Genomic DNA, 17,554 nt, shown 5'->3' with positions numbered 1-17,554 from the left:
TGCTGACTCATCGTTCTTGCTGATGAGACCCACCACGGTCGTGTCATCGGCGAACTTGATGAAGTGATTCAAGCTGTGCATTGCTACACAGTCGTAAGTCAGCAGAGTGAACAGCAGTGGACTAAGCACACAGCCCTGAGGTGCCCCAGTGCTTAGTGTGGTGGTGCTGGAGGTGCTGTTAATGATCTGGACTGACTGAGGTCTCCCAGTCAGGAAGTCCAGGATCCAGTTACAGAGGGAGTTTTTCAGACCCAGTAGGCTCAGCACCTCAATCAAGGGACTGGACCGGCACTCTTACACACACACACACACACACACACACACACACACACACACACACACACACACACAAATTAACAAACTCATAAGCTGTAAAATTCTGTTTGCACAAAATTGCTGTTTTGCCTAATTGTTGCTAAAACAATTCAGTGTTTCATATACAGTATTTTCTGATCAAATGAAGAAATCATTTGAACTATTACAAATCTTCAGTTCTGTTGTGTCCTTGGGTCTTACTGTGTCTTACTGTTGTTTGTTTGCACAAAATGTTGCACACATGCACATTATCTAATGATCTTGTTAGTTTTGCGTTACTTTTTGTTAATTTGTATCATTTTATGTAGCACCTCGGTCCTTTTGTTTCACTGCATATTGTATGCACTATTTGTGGTTGGAATAACAATAAAGCCTACGTGACTTGATTTGGGATTTTTCTTATGAAGGGCCAAATATCAAATTTAATTGAGGGCCATGGGCCGAAAAAACATTATACAAAACTGTAAAGTTTGTCATGGTTCTCCTCATTTATGATTTCATAATAATTAGAAATAAATAGAAGACCTTATTCTGTGATCTGCTTAACTAATGCAGTTTTATAAATCCCATAGTACAAAAAAAATCTAGAAATTTATAGTACATACCTAATACAGTTCATATAAATAAAGCTATTCAAGCTATATTCCATATGCTTGAAATATCTTCTAATGAAAGACATAAATCTGGTCCATAGTTTTTATTTTATTTTTTGCCCAAATTAAGATACGATATATTGGCTTCTATTCTCTACATTTAATTTAAATTAATTTTTTTGCATCTTAAAAATGAAACAATTCCATTCAGATTTATTTGTATAAATAAATCTATATGTAGGCGCCGCCCAAGTGGCAGCCTGTTGCAGCAGCTCCCGTATTTAGAAATTTCCCCACTGTGGGACGAATAAAGGTTTATCTTATCTTATCTTATCTATAGCGCTTTGTACAATGGACATTGTCTTGTTCCAAAGCAGCTTTACAGAGATAAATAATGTAGGAACTGAAAAAGTATAAAAATAAAAAAATAAAAGATTTAAAATAAAGATCTGTGTTATTGTTTTTTCTATTTTATTCTTCAGCTCATGGCATGATGTGTCGAATCAAAGCTCATCACAGTCCAACATTATGACAGACCCTCTTTTTGGCATCTATGGTCTAATAATGGAGTTGTAGTTTCCTTAAACACAGGTATTCAATTCGAATATTATTTTTAGAGTATAAATATCCCCCAAATAATACCTAGTAATAAATGATAGTTACTGAAGTATTTTTGGGGATGTTTTCAAAATGCCTCCTGAGGTGTGTTTCGGTGACCCCCAATAGCGTACAAAACATAACATGTACAGTGAGTGTTGGCCAACAGAGAAATCAGGCTCCACTCTACTAATTCCAAAATGTCCTTCATGTTCCACATGTTCTTCCCTTCATATGTTCTTGGAGGAGTATGTGTTCTGCATTGCTCTCTCCTCACCCCGGAGCAAGAGCTTTTCACACACTCTTAGGACATTTCCTTCCTTCTCGACACACACACACACACAACTTTCCATTGGGAACAATCTCAGTTTTTCCTCCCCCTTCTTACCATCCGCTAAATCAGCAACACGACTTTAAACTCGAAATGTCTCCTCCATCTCGAAGACTGCAGACCAAACCCGTTATAACATGTCTGAAAACCTTTCTGATTTCCTACAGCCTTATATTTTGGGTAAGTTGTTTATTTTGTTTAGTTCGCAACTTGGATGAACGGAGCTGGACATGTAGCCTGTTTAGCTTAGCGTAGCTTAGCTCCGGTGTGTAGCACACAATAAGCCTGCACGCTGACTGCAGACGGATAGAACCAGAAAAGCTGTTTTTTTTTTTGTTGTTTTTTTTGCAAAACTTTTTTTTTTTTTTTTTTTTTCTCAGCCAAAATATAGTTTTAGTGCAGTTTCCCCCTTCGAGCTCAAAAGTTTGAAGGGACATGTCTCGTATTTAAATGCTCTTAAAGAGCTAGCTAACTACAGCACATTCTCCACATACAGTTTTTGCGAATCAACAGGTTGTGTTTCATCGTGTGATTCATTAAACTAATGATTTAACACCGTAAAACTAAAACACACACACAATGGAGATGCTTTAAGGATGGAACGAGATAATGGGAGAAACAGGCGTCCTTTTGTTTGCTGTAAACTCGCACTAATCAGCATTTCTTTGGTATGGTAAAGTTTACTAAATAGCAACACACGTACTTTAACAATTAAAAATGTTATTTTAATATGGTAAACGTGGCATTGATGAGTTCAGAGTCCGCGACCGTGTTATTTATTACTCTGAATAATCTCACCTTCCTTGCCAGATGGCCTGGAGACGACAAAGAGAAACAAAAAAGCTGAGATGTTCCCACAAACTGTTTTTGCCAGACACCATCAGAAACTAGTGCTTTAATCACAAAAGTGGCAGAAATAAATCACGAAACACTGCATTGTCAGATAAAATTTTCAAGATTCAAGAGTTTATCATATGTGCATCAAACAGTGTTACATCATACAATAAAAGTAACTCTGTAAATCCTGACATGCATTAGAGACTCAAGGGAAGCAAAACAAAAAGTTGATACAAGAACAAAAGTGTGTGCAGTGTCCTGTAGATTGGATCCATGTTGGTATTCCCATTTTAAAGGGTGTTTTGGTGTTTAAACATAAAACCAGTAGTCAATGTTGGTGTTAATATTTGCATCAACTAAAATGTTTCACACTTTGTCTCTGTGCCTTGTCAATCATTTTCTGTCTCTTTGGTTCTTACTGATTTTCTTTTACATTTATCTATGTCTCCAGTTCTTATTGTTCTTGTCTCCTCCCCTTCTTCATAATATCCCTGTCCCTGTTCTTGCTGTAGTTGTCTCTGTCCCCAGTTCTTACTGTATTTGTTTCTGTCCCCAGTTCACAGGGGTGATCCTGTTAGCAGTGGGGGTCTGGGGGAAGGTTAGTCTGGAGTCCTATCTCTTGCTGGAGTCAGACATGAGCACCAATGCACCATATGTCCTTATTGGCACTGGTGCAATCATCGTCATCTTTGGCCTGTTCGGTTGCTTCGCCACCTGTCGCGGCAGTCCGTGGATGCTGAAACTGGTCAGTTCCAAAATTCCTTAGAAATGTTCAGACATGTTAAGAAATGACGTTTCTAATGTATGTGCTTCAATAAAAGGAATGTCAAGTTAGTTTGTGGAAAGTTCCCCAGTATCATACCATTTTATTTGCTGTTAAAGGATAGAATGATTTGAGAGATTTTTGGTCTATATGTTTCTTATTTGTTTTACAGTATGCCATGTTCCTGACGCTGGTGTTCATGGCTGAACTTGTGGCAGGCATTTCTGGCTTTGTTTTCAGACATGAGGTGATTTAAATTGGTTTTAGCAGATCTATTGAACAGTAATGTAAACTGAATCGTATATTAATGAAATTTTCTCTGTAGATCAAAGCAGTCCTTAATGATGTCTACTGGAATGCTGAAAAAAATTACAATACTACAGATGACAGAAACCAGGCAGTGGATTCCATGCAGAGATCTGTAAGCATGTTTGTGCAAACACTTGTATTAACCTGTAAAATACTTGTATTAATATATATAGCTTCATCTGGGGTCTCATTATTGTTCAGTGGAATTAAAGAAGATATTTGCTAAGAGCTCTTAGATCATCAATCTTGGTCATGTTTAAAAATAATTATTCTTAAGCTTTTCATTTGTGATGCATCTTTGTTTTTTTTTAAGATCTGTAGCCTTTTAATGGTTATGTATTCATTATGGAGAACCTGTTGTGTAACACAGGCTCATTGAGTTGTGCTTCAATATTTATTCAATAGTTTGTCAGTTTTTCCTTATTTTTGCTGATTGAAATTTGTAATCATGCCAGTAATGGTGTAATCCTGTGTTGTATAGCTGAAGTGCTGTGGTGTGTACAACTACACTAGCTGGGCACGGACAGAGTACTTCAAGCAGCATGGCATACCATTAAGCTGCTGTTTGCCACTGGCTAACTGTACCGCAGAAAACCTCAAAGATCTCAACCTGGCACAAACAGTGGTATATCAGCAGGTGAGATTACAGTGAGCCTCCTGTCGTTGATGAAATTTGGATGAAATAAAACATACACTTAATGCATTAGAAAATAAAGTGAATATTTAAACTATGTTTGTTTGTTTCCTGCTGCAGGGCTGCTTTTCTTTGGTGACAACTGTGATGGAGTCTAACCTGGGAATCATTGCTGGGATATCTTTTGGAATCGCATTCTTCCAGGTAAAAGCGCATTTATTTTGTTTAACAATTATTTATAAAGCAACAGATATTTGGAAAGTTGAATGATATTTTGAAGCTGCAGGGATATTTTAAGTCTATTACCTTTTGTACAGTACCACACCCTTCATCCAAACCATTCTCCAAATCCCCTAGTGCACACGCACAATGCCTCATGAAACGAAAGACATGAAAGGAGCGCAGCAGTGCACAAGCTCGTTGCTTCCAGGTTACTAAGAAGCTTAATAGTGTTGACACTTATTGACCTTGTGGAACCAGCTTAGTGTGCAACTGCTCGCCTGGATATAAAGTTTGCAGCCACAGCAACACTTTTACAAACCGAACCGAAACAGCATTTGAAGCTTTTCATTTCACAAGGTCAAATTTTCGGCTTTGTTTAGCGCTGTTCCCTGTTCATTTAAAGTATATCCTTACACATACAAAACAACTGACAGGCAGAAAAAAAACACACTTCACATCCTAATTGATTATAGACAGTCGTAGAAGTTTTTAATCATCGCACTAAATCTGGTGAAGTTGTGCTTGGGGTGAATGTAATAGTGATGTGTGGAGAAAATATGTAACATTTGGTAAATAATATCTGTTTAATGTTTATCACAGCTTATTGGTGTATTCTTGGCGTGCTGTTTGTCACGCTACATCACCAACAACCAGTATGAAATGGTCTAGGCATTCAAGGTACGTTTCTGCAAAACTGTTGTAATGACAACGTTTTTAATTAGTTGAGTTAAACTGACTTAATGTGATTCTTGTCTGTTGTAGGATGGAAACATGGTCACCTATGATAGACGACACAAAGGGAAGCCATATAGTTTTAGAATTGTTCTTCATTTTAGAAAATATTCCAGCTACCTTTTTCTTTTTTTTTCCTGTTTTTTTTTTTATATTAAGTCTTGGTCCATAGCAACTAGTTCGAAGGGAAGAATTTCATTTACTACACAGGGGATCATGTCTTTTGGCAGTTTTTCATCTTGATGCAATTATGTGCCTTTTGCAGTTGGTAAGTGGAATTGCTGAAAAAGATTCACAGAAAGAGAAGCATGTGCAGATCTTGTTCAGTGGGAACTTGACGAACTTGTGAACTCGATGGTATATAAATTGACTGACTTTTCTTTGTTAGTTGGTCTTAATATTATACAGCTTATTTTTTCAACTCAGTAAATGGCAAATTGTATTTGCTAACAAAAGATCAAAATAAATGATCTTGAATAGAGGGAAAAATTCGAGGTTATGTTGATGTATGGTGGCATTGTCAATTCAAGCTATATTTCATGTGATGTTGCCTTATCAAACAAATGCTGAGCTGCAGACCCTTCTTTTGGCTCACCATTTAATAAGAATATAAGGTTCAATGACATTAACACAGTGATGTATCATAATGAGTCATTGTATTATATATGTAATGGTTTTGTTCATTGAGTGACTTTATTATTATAATGTATTTAGTTTATGCACATTCCCTGCAACACAACAAATGAGAGCACATTTGTCCTGGTAGAGTATTTACTCCAAAGTAATTTGTTTCTCCTCTCTTTGTGTGAAACACTGGCATTTCCAAGTTCGCTGGAGTGACACATAACCTGATTCTTACATTTCATTGTCTTGTATGTCTGTTAACATTTTAACGCATATCGTATCTGTGTTGTGCTCTGTCAATGAGCGTGCAGTGTTAATTTCCTTACTTTAAGTTGTGTGAAAAGCATGTATTGTACATCATAAAGAATAAACAAGTGTAAGTTATGTTGTTGTTTTTTGTCTGGATCAAATCAGATATGCTGTACTTGGGTATAGATAGATAGATGGATGGATGGATGGATGGGTAGATGAATATATATTTTAAAGTTCTGACATCAGCTACACAAGGTGGCAGCATTGAACCTGTCTTTACAATCAAACAAAAATTCTCCAGACTGGTCATGTTCATGATTCTCTCTCTCTCTCTCTCTCTCTCTCTGTATGCAGTGTAATTTAATATGACAAATCTTAGCTATAAGAGGCAGTGAGACAGAGACGATCAGATGCTGATTATTGAAGACGCGATCAGTAGTGATCAGGGATTCTTACATTGTCAATGCACAATTGATAGATATTTAAATAGATTTCATCAAATGTTTTTCAGTTATTTTATTTATGCAGCTAGTAGGTGGAGTATGATTTCATGACCCAACATCAGGAATAGTTAAAGATAAATAATCCCGTTATAATGCTGGAGACTTTGGAACAAAATGGCATCAAGGCGTTTGGAAGCCGATAGAGTCGTTTCTTATCTGTCGGTCTGCTAAGCCAAATGTGAGCCGACTAACTAAAAGGAGCCGGAATTCCCAGCACTACTCCATCTCACTGCACACCTCCTTCTGACCGACTCCAGCGATCGGGTTTACAGCAGAGACCGGCTCAGACCTGACTAACAGCGACCGATTGGTCGGATTTGACAAGAGGAAAAATAGCATCTCAATGCAAGGGCGTATCCCCAGCATGACATGTTGGCTCTGGATTGGCTACTGAGACTGTCAGTCATGCTTTGAACGAGACCTCATTGGACGAGTCGCTCACCGGCGGCGAGTCATTGCTATAAAAAGCTCCTACTGCAGTTCCTGATAGAAGAGCTGCTTATTCCCCGGGTTATAGAGGCGAGAAAAAGCTGTAAAAACAATCGGAGATACGTGTATAATTGTGCTCCAGGTGACGGTGTCATTCAGGTTAGTCTTTTAGGTGTTTATTCATATATTTTCTGCTATCTCCTTATTTGTTCAATGCGATTGCATCTTTGCGTTAGGAGGTGGCTTGGTGGCCCTGAAGGGCTTGGTCATCCGGCTGGTTTAAACACGAACTCTAGTTTGAGCTCATTTTAAAACGATTTCCTCGAAACGCTTCATTATTGTAATTTATTAATTAGTAGACGCTTAGCTATTGTCATGTCCGAGATAAAGTATGGGATTAACACAAGATTTGTATGTACTCATGCTCAGCTAGTTTGTGCATGCCTGATGAAGAAACGCTGTTCTCCATCGCGGTTGTACATCTGGCCATTTCCTGATTACACAAACAAAAAGTCTGGTGCATTTTTGCCTCGTCAGGTTTTCAGAGCCGCCCGCAGAGCTGCACTGGCACTCCGTTAACTGTTCGAACTCCACCATGATGCAGATCAGCTCGGACTCCTGCTTTAATAAGCACTCCCTGCTTAACGTGATGAACCGCTTCCTCGCGGCGACCAACAACATGGACGAGACCATCATGGTACCCAGTTTGCTGCGAGACGTGCCTCTGGAGGAGCAGGAAGGGGACACCTCGATGGACAGCAAAGGTGTGCTGTCCTTCCCGAGCAAGCAGAGGGACATGTATGAGCACTACTTGTTGCTCAAGTCCATTAAGAATGAGATGGAGTGGGGTTTGCTGAAACGCGACATGGGTGGCAGTGCCAGCTTCCTGGAGATGGCGGTGAAGCAGGAGGAACAGCAGGTGCCAGGCGGACCAGCAGAAGACGGCGCAGATTTAGAAAGCCAGTTCCACTTTCACCTTCGTGGACTCTTCGGGGTCTTGTCCAAGCTTACAGACCAAGCAGATCACCTCACAAACCGCTACAAGAGAGAAATAGGTGGCGGGAGTCTGTTACGGTAGAACTTAGATTATCTATAAGCTGGACTGCTGGCATTGAGGGATCACACTCGAGCAGTGGACTCGAACGTCTAAGTCTTGCCTGTGGGGCCTTACTTAACTTTTTTTTGCTTCCAAGCAAGACCTGAACCATTTCCCAGCCGCACAACTAAGTACATTAAGTACTGCTTTGGTGGAGGATGAAGGGAAAAGCTACGTGATTAATTTTGAAAAGAATTTAATATTCCTGTTAATGTTTCATTGTGTCCTCATTTCACTAAGTGTATGACCAGGCTCCCATTAAAATACCATGGCTTTCAAAGCAGCTTTAAAAGCATGCTATTGCTTTGGTTAAAGTCCTGTAAAAGATTGAGCTGTGTTGGAGAAAACTTGAATGCTGGTAATTCTGTTTCTTTCATCACATTAACCTAAATCCTGTAGAACGTGGCCTGGTCTGAGGTTTAACAAAGGTTCCTTTTAGCTTGCGGCTTTTATTCACTCTAACAGAAAGGTGTCCCCTGGGTTCTGCTCGCTATAGAAAAGATGAATGTTTGCTTGTCTGTTTGACCCGAGTACTACTGTCATACTTTATTTTTTATTTTTATGTCTTTGCCCTAAATGTTTACTTTTTTATATAAAATGATTAATGAAAGAGTATAATAAATAAAGCAGACTTTTTACATTGGACTTTGTGTGCTTTTGTATGTACTTGGTATTTACTGGTAGACTGTGGCAATCTAATCGCACATGGAGCTTCTCTCTGTGGTATATTTAATTGAGCTTGAATGGAATTTGCCCTGCTGCTTGCATGTATGAACCCGAAAGCTGCCTCACTGGTAGTCACTTGCCGAACCTTTTCTGTTGTGCAAAAACCTAATCCAGGTGTTGCTTCTAGCATTGTTTCCAATTCTTTGGAATATAATACCTTCATAATCATTACTTGCCTTGTCTTTCCTTACACACCTGAGCCTTTCTCCTGGCATTTCCCCATAGCAACAGTTCTCAAGTGTGGCTGTTCAGATAATAATGTTTTCCTCCACCAAGGTACAATGGTGATTAAACAATAGTAGGTTGGAACAAACATTAATTCAGTGCAAGACTTGTGACTTTACTGTAGTTTGGCTTAAAGAATTAAGAGCAAAACTATCTGATAAACATGAGTAAATAAGTGGAGGGAAATCCTGTATGTTTGACAGTGTAGTAAAAAGAATTGGGATACCAAGATAAAATAATGTTTGTTTAAAAAACGTGTAAATGCTAATGTTTATAACTTCACTGTTACTAACTTTGGTTCCAGTTGTTTAATTTTCTTTCAATTTTTTTTCATCAATTTCTTGTAATGTTGTTTAAAAAAATCTGTGCACTAAACTTAAATGTCTGATTAAAAAAATAAAGATATCAGATACCAGACAAAATCTTTTGTTTTGCTATGCTTTCTCCTTGTGTATATGTAAATTTACTAATGAAAAGCTAGTACCTATAGAGCGTCTTCAGTCATGCAAGTCTGTTTGACACCCATACCACTTGCTTTAGTATAGTGTGTCTGTGCTTGTACTCCTCCTCTCTCTCAAAAGAAATTAGCCATGTGATTCCATTATTTTTGGAGGAGAAGTTTCCTGTGCCCAATATTTCCTGGACAAACTGGTTTTCAAACCCCCCCAAATTGCTCCATTGGTACTGACTAAATTAATTTCAACACCATGTATTTGAGCTGTTGCAGTATTACAAAGGTCACATTTACAGATACACAGATGGGATGTTTTACTGTCTGGCCTGATGCATGCATCACAACTAAAGTAAAAAAAAAATTGCTGAATTAGCATCTAAGAAAAAGGACTGGATTTTGAATATGTTTTTGTATCTGTGTTGAGCCACTGACACGGATACCCACAAAAACATCTCTCTGATTTATTTGCTGATGTTGACGGTGTATGAAAAGGTCATTGCAACCTGAGCTTGTTTCTCAGTCCAGTAACTGATCTTGATTCAAGTGATTCTGAGTGCAGTGGGAAAGACGGGAAACAAATGTACACTGGAAGTGCCAGTGTTACTGATCACAACAAGACTGTATGATCATGCTGGCAAGATTTGGCACCAAGTTCACCAGACAGCTGTCTGGACAGTATTTATGCTCTCTGGCACTCATTAAAGTCACTTTCTCAACAGCAATAAACTTAATGACCTAATTATGCAAGATGTGTCCACACTGTCTTTGTCAAACAACCAAAGCAACACACATTCTCCAAGTAAAAGTAGTGGTGATCTGGTAAATCTTGGAAATCTTCAAATGTTAGTTTTAAAGGCCAAGGAAAAATGAAATGTTACCTTAATGCTCATTATGACTGTTCTGTTTTTCCAAAGCATAGAAAGGTAGAGTCAGTTGCTAAAGTTCCTGACTGGGGTTTAACAACATTATTAAAAATATTATAATTAATTGTGATTTTGCCTGGCAGACAAGTCATAACTCAGAAGATCAGCTGGTATTAGGCCATGCTCACCCCACTGGCTTTAACAATACTTAGCCTTGTGTCTACAAGAAGTGCTGGAACGGGTGTATTACAGCACAGTGTCTCTGCCTCAGCCCAACCCTACACAATAATGACAGAAGCTAGTAGTCAAACCAGCATATACAGTGCTTTGGCAATCATGGTCAGTACACAATATGTTTACCAAGACTTAAAAATTGTGTGGTGGAGATGGCCTGATAACTCTGCAAATAAAGTATGTTTACTGAGCCTCAGTATATACACAAGTATTTACTGTTTCTCCATCAGTATTCATTGACTGGAAGCGGTATTCAGTGTATAATGTAAATGTGCTATTCACTGCACAATCACTTGTGAAGGATTTCATGCAGATACACTTTATGCAAAACAGTTGGATCCAGTGAAGGATCAGAGGAAATACAGTAGTACATTTTGTGCTCCCTATGCTCATATCTATGCTCATATCTTCTTTTGAACATGGTGTTTTCCTATTTTGCAGATGTCCTTCTTACTGAGCTCTTATTGCCCTTATAATGTACCCCCTTCTGCAAATTGTCATTTGACACGTCTGGCTTAACTCCTGGCTCAATCCAGAACTTCAGTCAGCAAAAAGCAAGCCTCGATACTATTAATAACTATTTCCCTGTAAAACCTTAGAATAACGTTACACGTGACCCACAATTCCGAAAACAGCTCTTAGTAATTAGATTGGTGCTATATTACACATCAAAATTTATATTTACAGAACCAATAAATGAAAAGCAAATTTCTTAGATGGTTCCCTTCTATTTTAAGAATCTCTGCTAATGTTACCCTGTCTGATACTGAGCCAAAATGTCTAGGTCTCCTCCTGCTACAATTAGACTACATGATCATGCTCCGTGCAGCTGATCAGCTAAGACAGAATTTGATTGGTACACCGTGCTGTTGGAGAAATGTCCATTGGTTACAGAGAGTGGGTGTGTAGCTCAGCTGGAGGTGTTTAGGGCCTAACACACACCATCACCTTGGTTCCCCCCATTCAGGGTTTATGTGTCCCCATTAAAAAAAGCCATTCAGCATAGCACCTCATATCTCTTCAGCTCTTAACTGGTCACAACTAGTTCATCTTAAACAGTAAAACTACATAGTTTTCAAATTATTCTCACTTATAATTCACCTAAATCACATATGTATTAATATTTATTATATATTTATTTATTCACTTATGTACATTATAAAATATAACTAATATAATAGTTGGTTCTTTTTAAATGAATGTGAAAAGAATGATTACAAGCAATTACTGGCACAAGATACTTTGTTATATTGGCTTTGCTCAATTTATTTGCATGAAAATACATGTAAAAGTTCATTTAAGAATAATTGGCAAAAAATAGTTATCAGTAATGTGACCCTATCAACTGCATGAAAAGTTTTTATTTCTTCGAGAATTTGTTGTGCTGATATTTAATTCTAAACAAAGTGTCTAAATTCCTTGGCAATTAAAAGAGGGTCACATCGCCTTATATATATTTGTCACACTTCAATAATTGAGATCATCAAGCAAATTTTAATATTACACAAAGATAACCCGAGTAAATACAAAATGCATTTTAAATTTTAAATGATGATTTCATTGATGTGAAAAAGTAATTGCCCCTCAATTAAATAGAACCTCTCTTACAAAGTGAAGCATGTTTAATGATCTTAAAAAAAAAAGAATGCAACACAGGCTGCAAAAGAAAATTCATAAACAGATGAAAAACAATGTAATTAACCTGTATAAATCCATACAGAACTTTGAACTTTTACTGGAACTGCTTGATCTATCTATCTATCTATCTATCTATCTATCTATCTATCTATCTATCTATCTATCTATCAATCAATATATATGTGTGTGTGTGTGTTATGAATGCTTTTTACTGTGCATGTAAAAATAATTGCACATAGAAAAGGATGGGTGTTTTGAATCTGATTCCAGTTTCTTTCTTATTTCATCTCAGGAGGTTTTCCTTGCCACTGTCCCCTCAGGGTTGTTCATGAGGGATCTGTTTAAATGTATTTCCAGATTTTTGTTTAGCTGAACTAAAATTATTTCTAATAAAAAGATTACATTCTCATTTACCGATTTCTAGTTTACTACAGAAATCAATTCTAGTGAATAATCAATTCTCCACAAGGGTAAAGGAGTTGTGATGCACAGCACGTGCAGGTCACTCAGCACTTCTACGCTGCTGAAGTGGACAATTGGAGGCCTGGAGTTGGGGACTTTACTTTACTGAAGGTCACTAAACTAAAAACCCTCTTTTGAATATAATATAGGAGTACACGTGCTAGGTCAGCATATAGTACATTTTATGTAGTATACCTCATGTATCAGCCGTACTGCCAGTTTGATTCATGCAATAAAATTTCATGGTTGACGTGTGATTCGGCACAAAATGCTGTGCTGGATTTTCTCATGTGTGGATAGTAAATTGTCAGCTATGAATAAGGCTTGGCAAGTACATTATGATAAATGGCACTAGGTACTTACCAGTTATTTTAATTATACCTATATATTATTTTTCCCTGGCAGTTGTATACAGTCAGAAATAGTTACAGTTCATGTCCTATTTGAGGTTATGTAGTAACATATTGGCGATAACCTGCACCGGTTTTATTCTACAACTTTACCTATTTTTCTTATTATATTATAGTGATTTGGATTTGAATAATCCCAGCGATGAGCAGGTATATTATTTAACATGTAAAAGGTGTTTCCTTTAACTTCCCCATCTTTAGAACAGAAGTATTAGAATGTGAAAGGGCAGAAGAGGAAGAAGGAGGTTCTGCCTGGCTCTTAGTTAAAAAGAACTCCCAGCACCTCGTTTCGAAAGGGGATTCTTACATAATCTTAGTATAAACCCAAAAAGTGGAGGAGGGTAAGGAGAGGGTGAGGAGAGGGTAAAGAGAGGGTGAAGAGGAGGGGAGGGTGAGGGTGAGGGTGAAGAGAAGGGGAGGTTGTTGAACTCATTGAACTTTGCAACAGCAGATAGAGAATGAATGGGGACCCATTTTTTATCTGGGGCGTTGCAATATTCAAATGTAACACTTAATATTTATTTTGACATCTTTTGAAGGTGGCGTTGATTTCTCCCCTGATTTATCTTCAATAAGCTCTTGGTCCTGGTCACACTTGCGCTGTATCCGGATCATCGTGCAGTCACGCCCTGCTGAGAGTTCCTGTAGCGCTCACACTATACTTTCGGAAAGAGGAAGTCAGGCGTTGTTTATTTTATTTATTTATTTATTTTTTTTTTTTTGAGTAATTTCACCAATCTTATCAGCGTATTACTTTAATATCAAATTTAATTTGATTAATATCATTATTATTACTGTTCTTCTTCTTATTATTATTATTACTATTATTATTATTATAGAATTGTTTTTTTCTTACCTTAATTACACTCGACCTTTTTTTTCCTTCCCTCAATTACACAACATACCAGTGTAACACCTCTAACAGAAAAGAGGCGGACTTCTGCTCGGTGAGACTCGTGCACCGATTTCTGACCAATCAGAGAGAAGAACCGGAAGACAGCTAGCCAATAAGAAGTGCCTGATCTCAGGGGTTTGGCGGAGTCCTTGAATATCAAATCCCTCTGTATTCCCTAGACAAGTGCATTATCTAGGCTACAACATAACCGCTTTTGCACCCTACCTAGTGCACCACTAAGTCTACACTTATTTGATTCATTTTGTGGTTGAGACGGTATCAGTGAAACCTGAAGCCGGGGATGAAATCATAGGTCTTAGAGTCTGAGATCCAAAATCCATATTTTAGCTCTAAATTAGATTTGTAAGGTTACTATGCAGCGACGTTGGACACATTCTGAGTTATACATACAAATGCAAGATAAATAATATTGTAGTCAAGTTCTGCTCATTTATGATTGTAAAGAAGCAGCTGAACTAGACAGGCACTAACTATAGGCACAGAGTAAAAAAAAAAAATACACTGTCTAATTAAATAATTTAAAAAAATAAATATTTCCATGCGTCAGTAAGATATATGGAAATCGTGAAGCACCTTCAATGAGTTTGGAGTTTTTATATATGGAAATGATTAACAAACCAATCCCAGTTACAGTTCCTTCAGCTTGGTAGGTGATGGTTTTGGTGAACTGGAATTGTTCTTGAATCAGTTCTCTGTCCCGTGTATGTACACAAAACCACACCCTGATAACCTACAGTAGTGAGTGAGTTTGTGAGAGTCAGCGTTACACAGGCTTATCATCACCTCACTTTTCACCAATGTAGTAGACTGTTTATTAAGACATTACTTCATTAGTTAAATTATAAAAGTGCAGAACATTGTAAACAGTGAACTGTAACTTTATATCAAGACAAATATGCATAAACAGATGGCTACACTACTGGTATTTCCCTGACAGAAGTCACTGATTTATACTAAACTTGAAGAAAATAGAAAATGTAAATAAAAACAGACTGTAATGATTCATAAATCTTAGACTCATATTTCCTTTACATTCAATCACAATAGATCTAATGTTTAAACTGAGGTAATGTACCATATAAGAAAAAGTAACTAAGAATTTGATGGCTTCAACACATTTGATAAAAAATACATCTGGGAACTGAAGACAGAGATGGCAAAAGTACACACCTTTTCCTCAAGTAGAAGTACAGATACTCATGTTTTAAAAGACTCTGGTAAAAGTTAAAGTACTGACTACACTTTTCCCTCAAGTTAAAGTAAAGAATGATGGGCTCTGGCATGTACTTTGGTAAAAAAAAAAAAAAAACTACTACTGCCTGTTTTAGTGTCATGCTGGAAACTGGACCTCACATTCTATTAATATATTAATACAAAATAATTTTAAATGTTGTCACCTAATGAATGTATTCAGGCTAAGCATCTACTATATAGAACACAAGCAGAGAAAAGATGATGACCAGGTGATCAGTAATGTCTCAGTCATGTTTACATCGCTGACTCCCTCTGTCTCATCCATGTTAGCTAGACTGTTTTCTGCTTTCTGCCTTGTTCATTGTTAGCTTTATAGGCTAGCCTACATCTGTGAAAAAGCCACGCAATGACAAGAAATACATGACTACATGCATGGAGGTTTGGGAGAGGAATATTGTCCCATTTATGTCTGATACAGGATTCCAGATGCTCAACAGTCCTGGGTCATGTTTGTCACATATTTTGTTAGTAGATTGTTATTTGTTGTAGATATTTTCAAATGGTGAAAGGTCTGGACTGCAGGCAGGCCAGTTCCGCATCTAGATCTCATACTCCAGTTTGGGGATGCTATGGATCCTTAAGCTTCACAATCTTTCATGCTTCTTACACATCAACTATAAAAACATGGTTTAGTTGCTGCCTATTATATCCTGCCCCATTTAAGGTACCATTCCAATAACAACAACAAAAGGTAATGGCTGATTTTTTTTTTTCAAGAATGCCTTGATAAAATAAGAACATAAAAAAAAAAATCATTCTCATGGCTGGATCATTTTTTGTTTATTTGAAATATGAATAATAAAAAGGCTAGCCTATTGCACATTTAACTCACCTTCAACTCACCTCCCACCTCAACTGTTGAACTCAGCTCTTCATAATGAAATCACTGCACACATTCTTTCTGCATGTTAAGTTTTTTTTTTTAAGCCTGCCGATTCAGACCAGTGGCAAAAAATGACAGAGGATTGCTCAAAATACAAGTAACTAGTCAATACTTACAAAGAACAATCTTATTAATTCTTTATTACCGCATTACCGCATGTAAAGCTGCTTTGAGACAATGTCCATTGTTAAAAGTGTTATACAAACAAAAATGAATGAAAACCATGGACTATTACAAGATTTCACATGTAGGCCTTTTTTGAACACTTATTTTAAGAAGAAGGAGGAGTATAGGGTGACGTTTAAGAGTGGAGGAAGGTACACACAGGTAGACTATGTTCTATGTAGGAGATGCAACCTGAAGGAGATTGGAGACTGTAAGGTGTTGGCAGGGGACAGTGTAGCCAGACAGCATTGGATGGTGGTCTGTAGGAAAGTGTTGGAGGTGAAGAAGAAGAGAAGGAGAGTTAAGACTGAAAGAAGAATAAGATGGTGGAAACTGAAGGCGGAAGACTGTAGTGTGAGGTTCAGGGAAGAAGTCAGACAGGTGCTCGGTGGTGGTGAAGAGGTGTGGGATGATTGGGCAACTACTGCAGAAGTGATAAGGGAGGAAGCTGACGACATACTGGTAGAAGCATGGAGATGTTTAGAAGAGATGGCAGTGAGTTTTTAACAAGATTGTTTAACAGGATTTTGGAAGGTGAGAGGATGCCTGACAAATGGAGAAGGAGTGTGCTGGTACCGATCTTTAAGGATAAGGGAGATGTGCAGACCTGCAGGAACTACAGGGGAATAAAGTGGATTAGTCACACCATGAAGTTATGGGAAAGAGTAGAAGAAGGAGTTGCATGAGAGAGGAGTTGTGGTATTGTATGAGGAAGTCAGGTGTGTCAGAGAAGTATGTGAGGGTGGTGCAGGACATGTATGAGGACAGTGTGACAGCAGTGAAGTGTGCAGTAGGAACGATAGGCTGGTTCAAGGTGGAGGTTGGACTGCATCAAGGATCGGCTCTGAGCCCTTTCCTGATTGCAGTGGTGATATACAGATTGACAGACAAGGTCAGACAGTAGTCTCCGTGGACTATGATGTTTGTGGATGATATTATTATTGGTGGACAAGAGCCTGGAGAGGTGGAGGTATGCGCTGGAGAGAAGGGGAATGAAAGTCAATAGGAGTAAAACAGAGTACATGTGTATGAATGAGAGGGAGGGCAGTGGAGTGGTGCAGTTGCAGGGAAAAGAGGTGGAGAAGGT

The 17,554-nt window shown here is 37.9% G+C and overlaps 2 protein-coding genes and 1 long non-coding RNA gene across 3 annotated transcripts; 2 read left to right on the top strand and 1 right to left on the bottom strand.

Moving 5' to 3' along the window:
• Nucleotides 1-1,675: 1,675 nt before the first annotated feature.
• On the top strand, nucleotides 1,676-6,341 carry tspan7 (tetraspanin 7). The gene is made up of 8 exons (XM_046848678.1): nucleotides 1,676-2,016; nucleotides 3,230-3,418; nucleotides 3,609-3,683; nucleotides 3,762-3,857; nucleotides 4,227-4,382; nucleotides 4,500-4,583; nucleotides 5,202-5,279; nucleotides 5,364-6,341. Exons 1-7 carry the CDS (start codon nucleotides 1,756-1,758, stop codon nucleotides 5,268-5,270), a joined length of 930 nt encoding a protein of 309 aa, XP_046704634.1. The 5' UTR covers nucleotides 1,676-1,755; the 3' UTR covers nucleotides 5,271-5,279; nucleotides 5,364-6,341.
• Nucleotides 6,342-7,141: 800 nt separating this feature from the next.
• mid1ip1l (MID1 interacting protein 1, like) lies at nucleotides 7,142-8,882 on the top strand. Its single transcript, XM_046850547.1, has 2 exons — nucleotides 7,142-7,300; nucleotides 7,679-8,882. The coding sequence occupies exon 2, from the start codon at nucleotides 7,737-7,739 to the stop codon at nucleotides 8,217-8,219; it is 483 nt and encodes a 160-aa protein (XP_046706503.1). The 5' UTR covers nucleotides 7,142-7,300; nucleotides 7,679-7,736; the 3' UTR covers nucleotides 8,220-8,882.
• Nucleotides 8,883-12,368: 3,486 nt separating this feature from the next.
• On the bottom strand, nucleotides 12,369-14,383 carry LOC124386225. The gene is made up of 2 exons (XR_006925874.1): nucleotides 14,106-14,383; nucleotides 12,369-13,905 (listed from the first exon to the last, which is right to left on the bottom strand). It is a non-coding gene; the product is annotated as an uncharacterized LOC124386225 (long non-coding RNA).
• Nucleotides 14,384-17,554: the final 3,171 nt, after the last annotated feature.

Source organism: Silurus meridionalis, chromosome 5, assembly GCF_014805685.1.
Source record: "Silurus meridionalis isolate SWU-2019-XX chromosome 5, ASM1480568v1, whole genome shotgun sequence".
In the NCBI taxonomy this organism is placed as follows: Eukaryota; Metazoa; Chordata; class Actinopteri; order Siluriformes; family Siluridae; genus Silurus; species Silurus meridionalis.
This window is presented reverse-complemented; position numbering and strand designations above follow the sequence as displayed.

Excerpts from the sequence above, each read along its gene's own strand:
- tspan7 (XM_046848678.1), top strand. The coding sequence starts at position 1,756 with ATGTGTTCTGCATTGCTCTCTCCTCACCCCGGAGCAAGAGCTTTTCAC. Across the intron at positions 2,017-3,229 it reads CCTACAGCCTTATATTTTGG|TTCACAGGGGTGATCCTGTT; the intron begins GTAAGTTGTTTA and ends TTCTGTCCCCAG. Across the intron at positions 3,419-3,608 it reads GTCCGTGGATGCTGAAACTG|TATGCCATGTTCCTGACGCT; the intron begins GTCAGTTCCAAA and ends TTTGTTTTACAG.
- mid1ip1l (XM_046850547.1), top strand. The coding sequence starts at position 7,737 with ATGATGCAGATCAGCTCGGACTCCTGCTTTAATAAGCACTCCCTGCTT.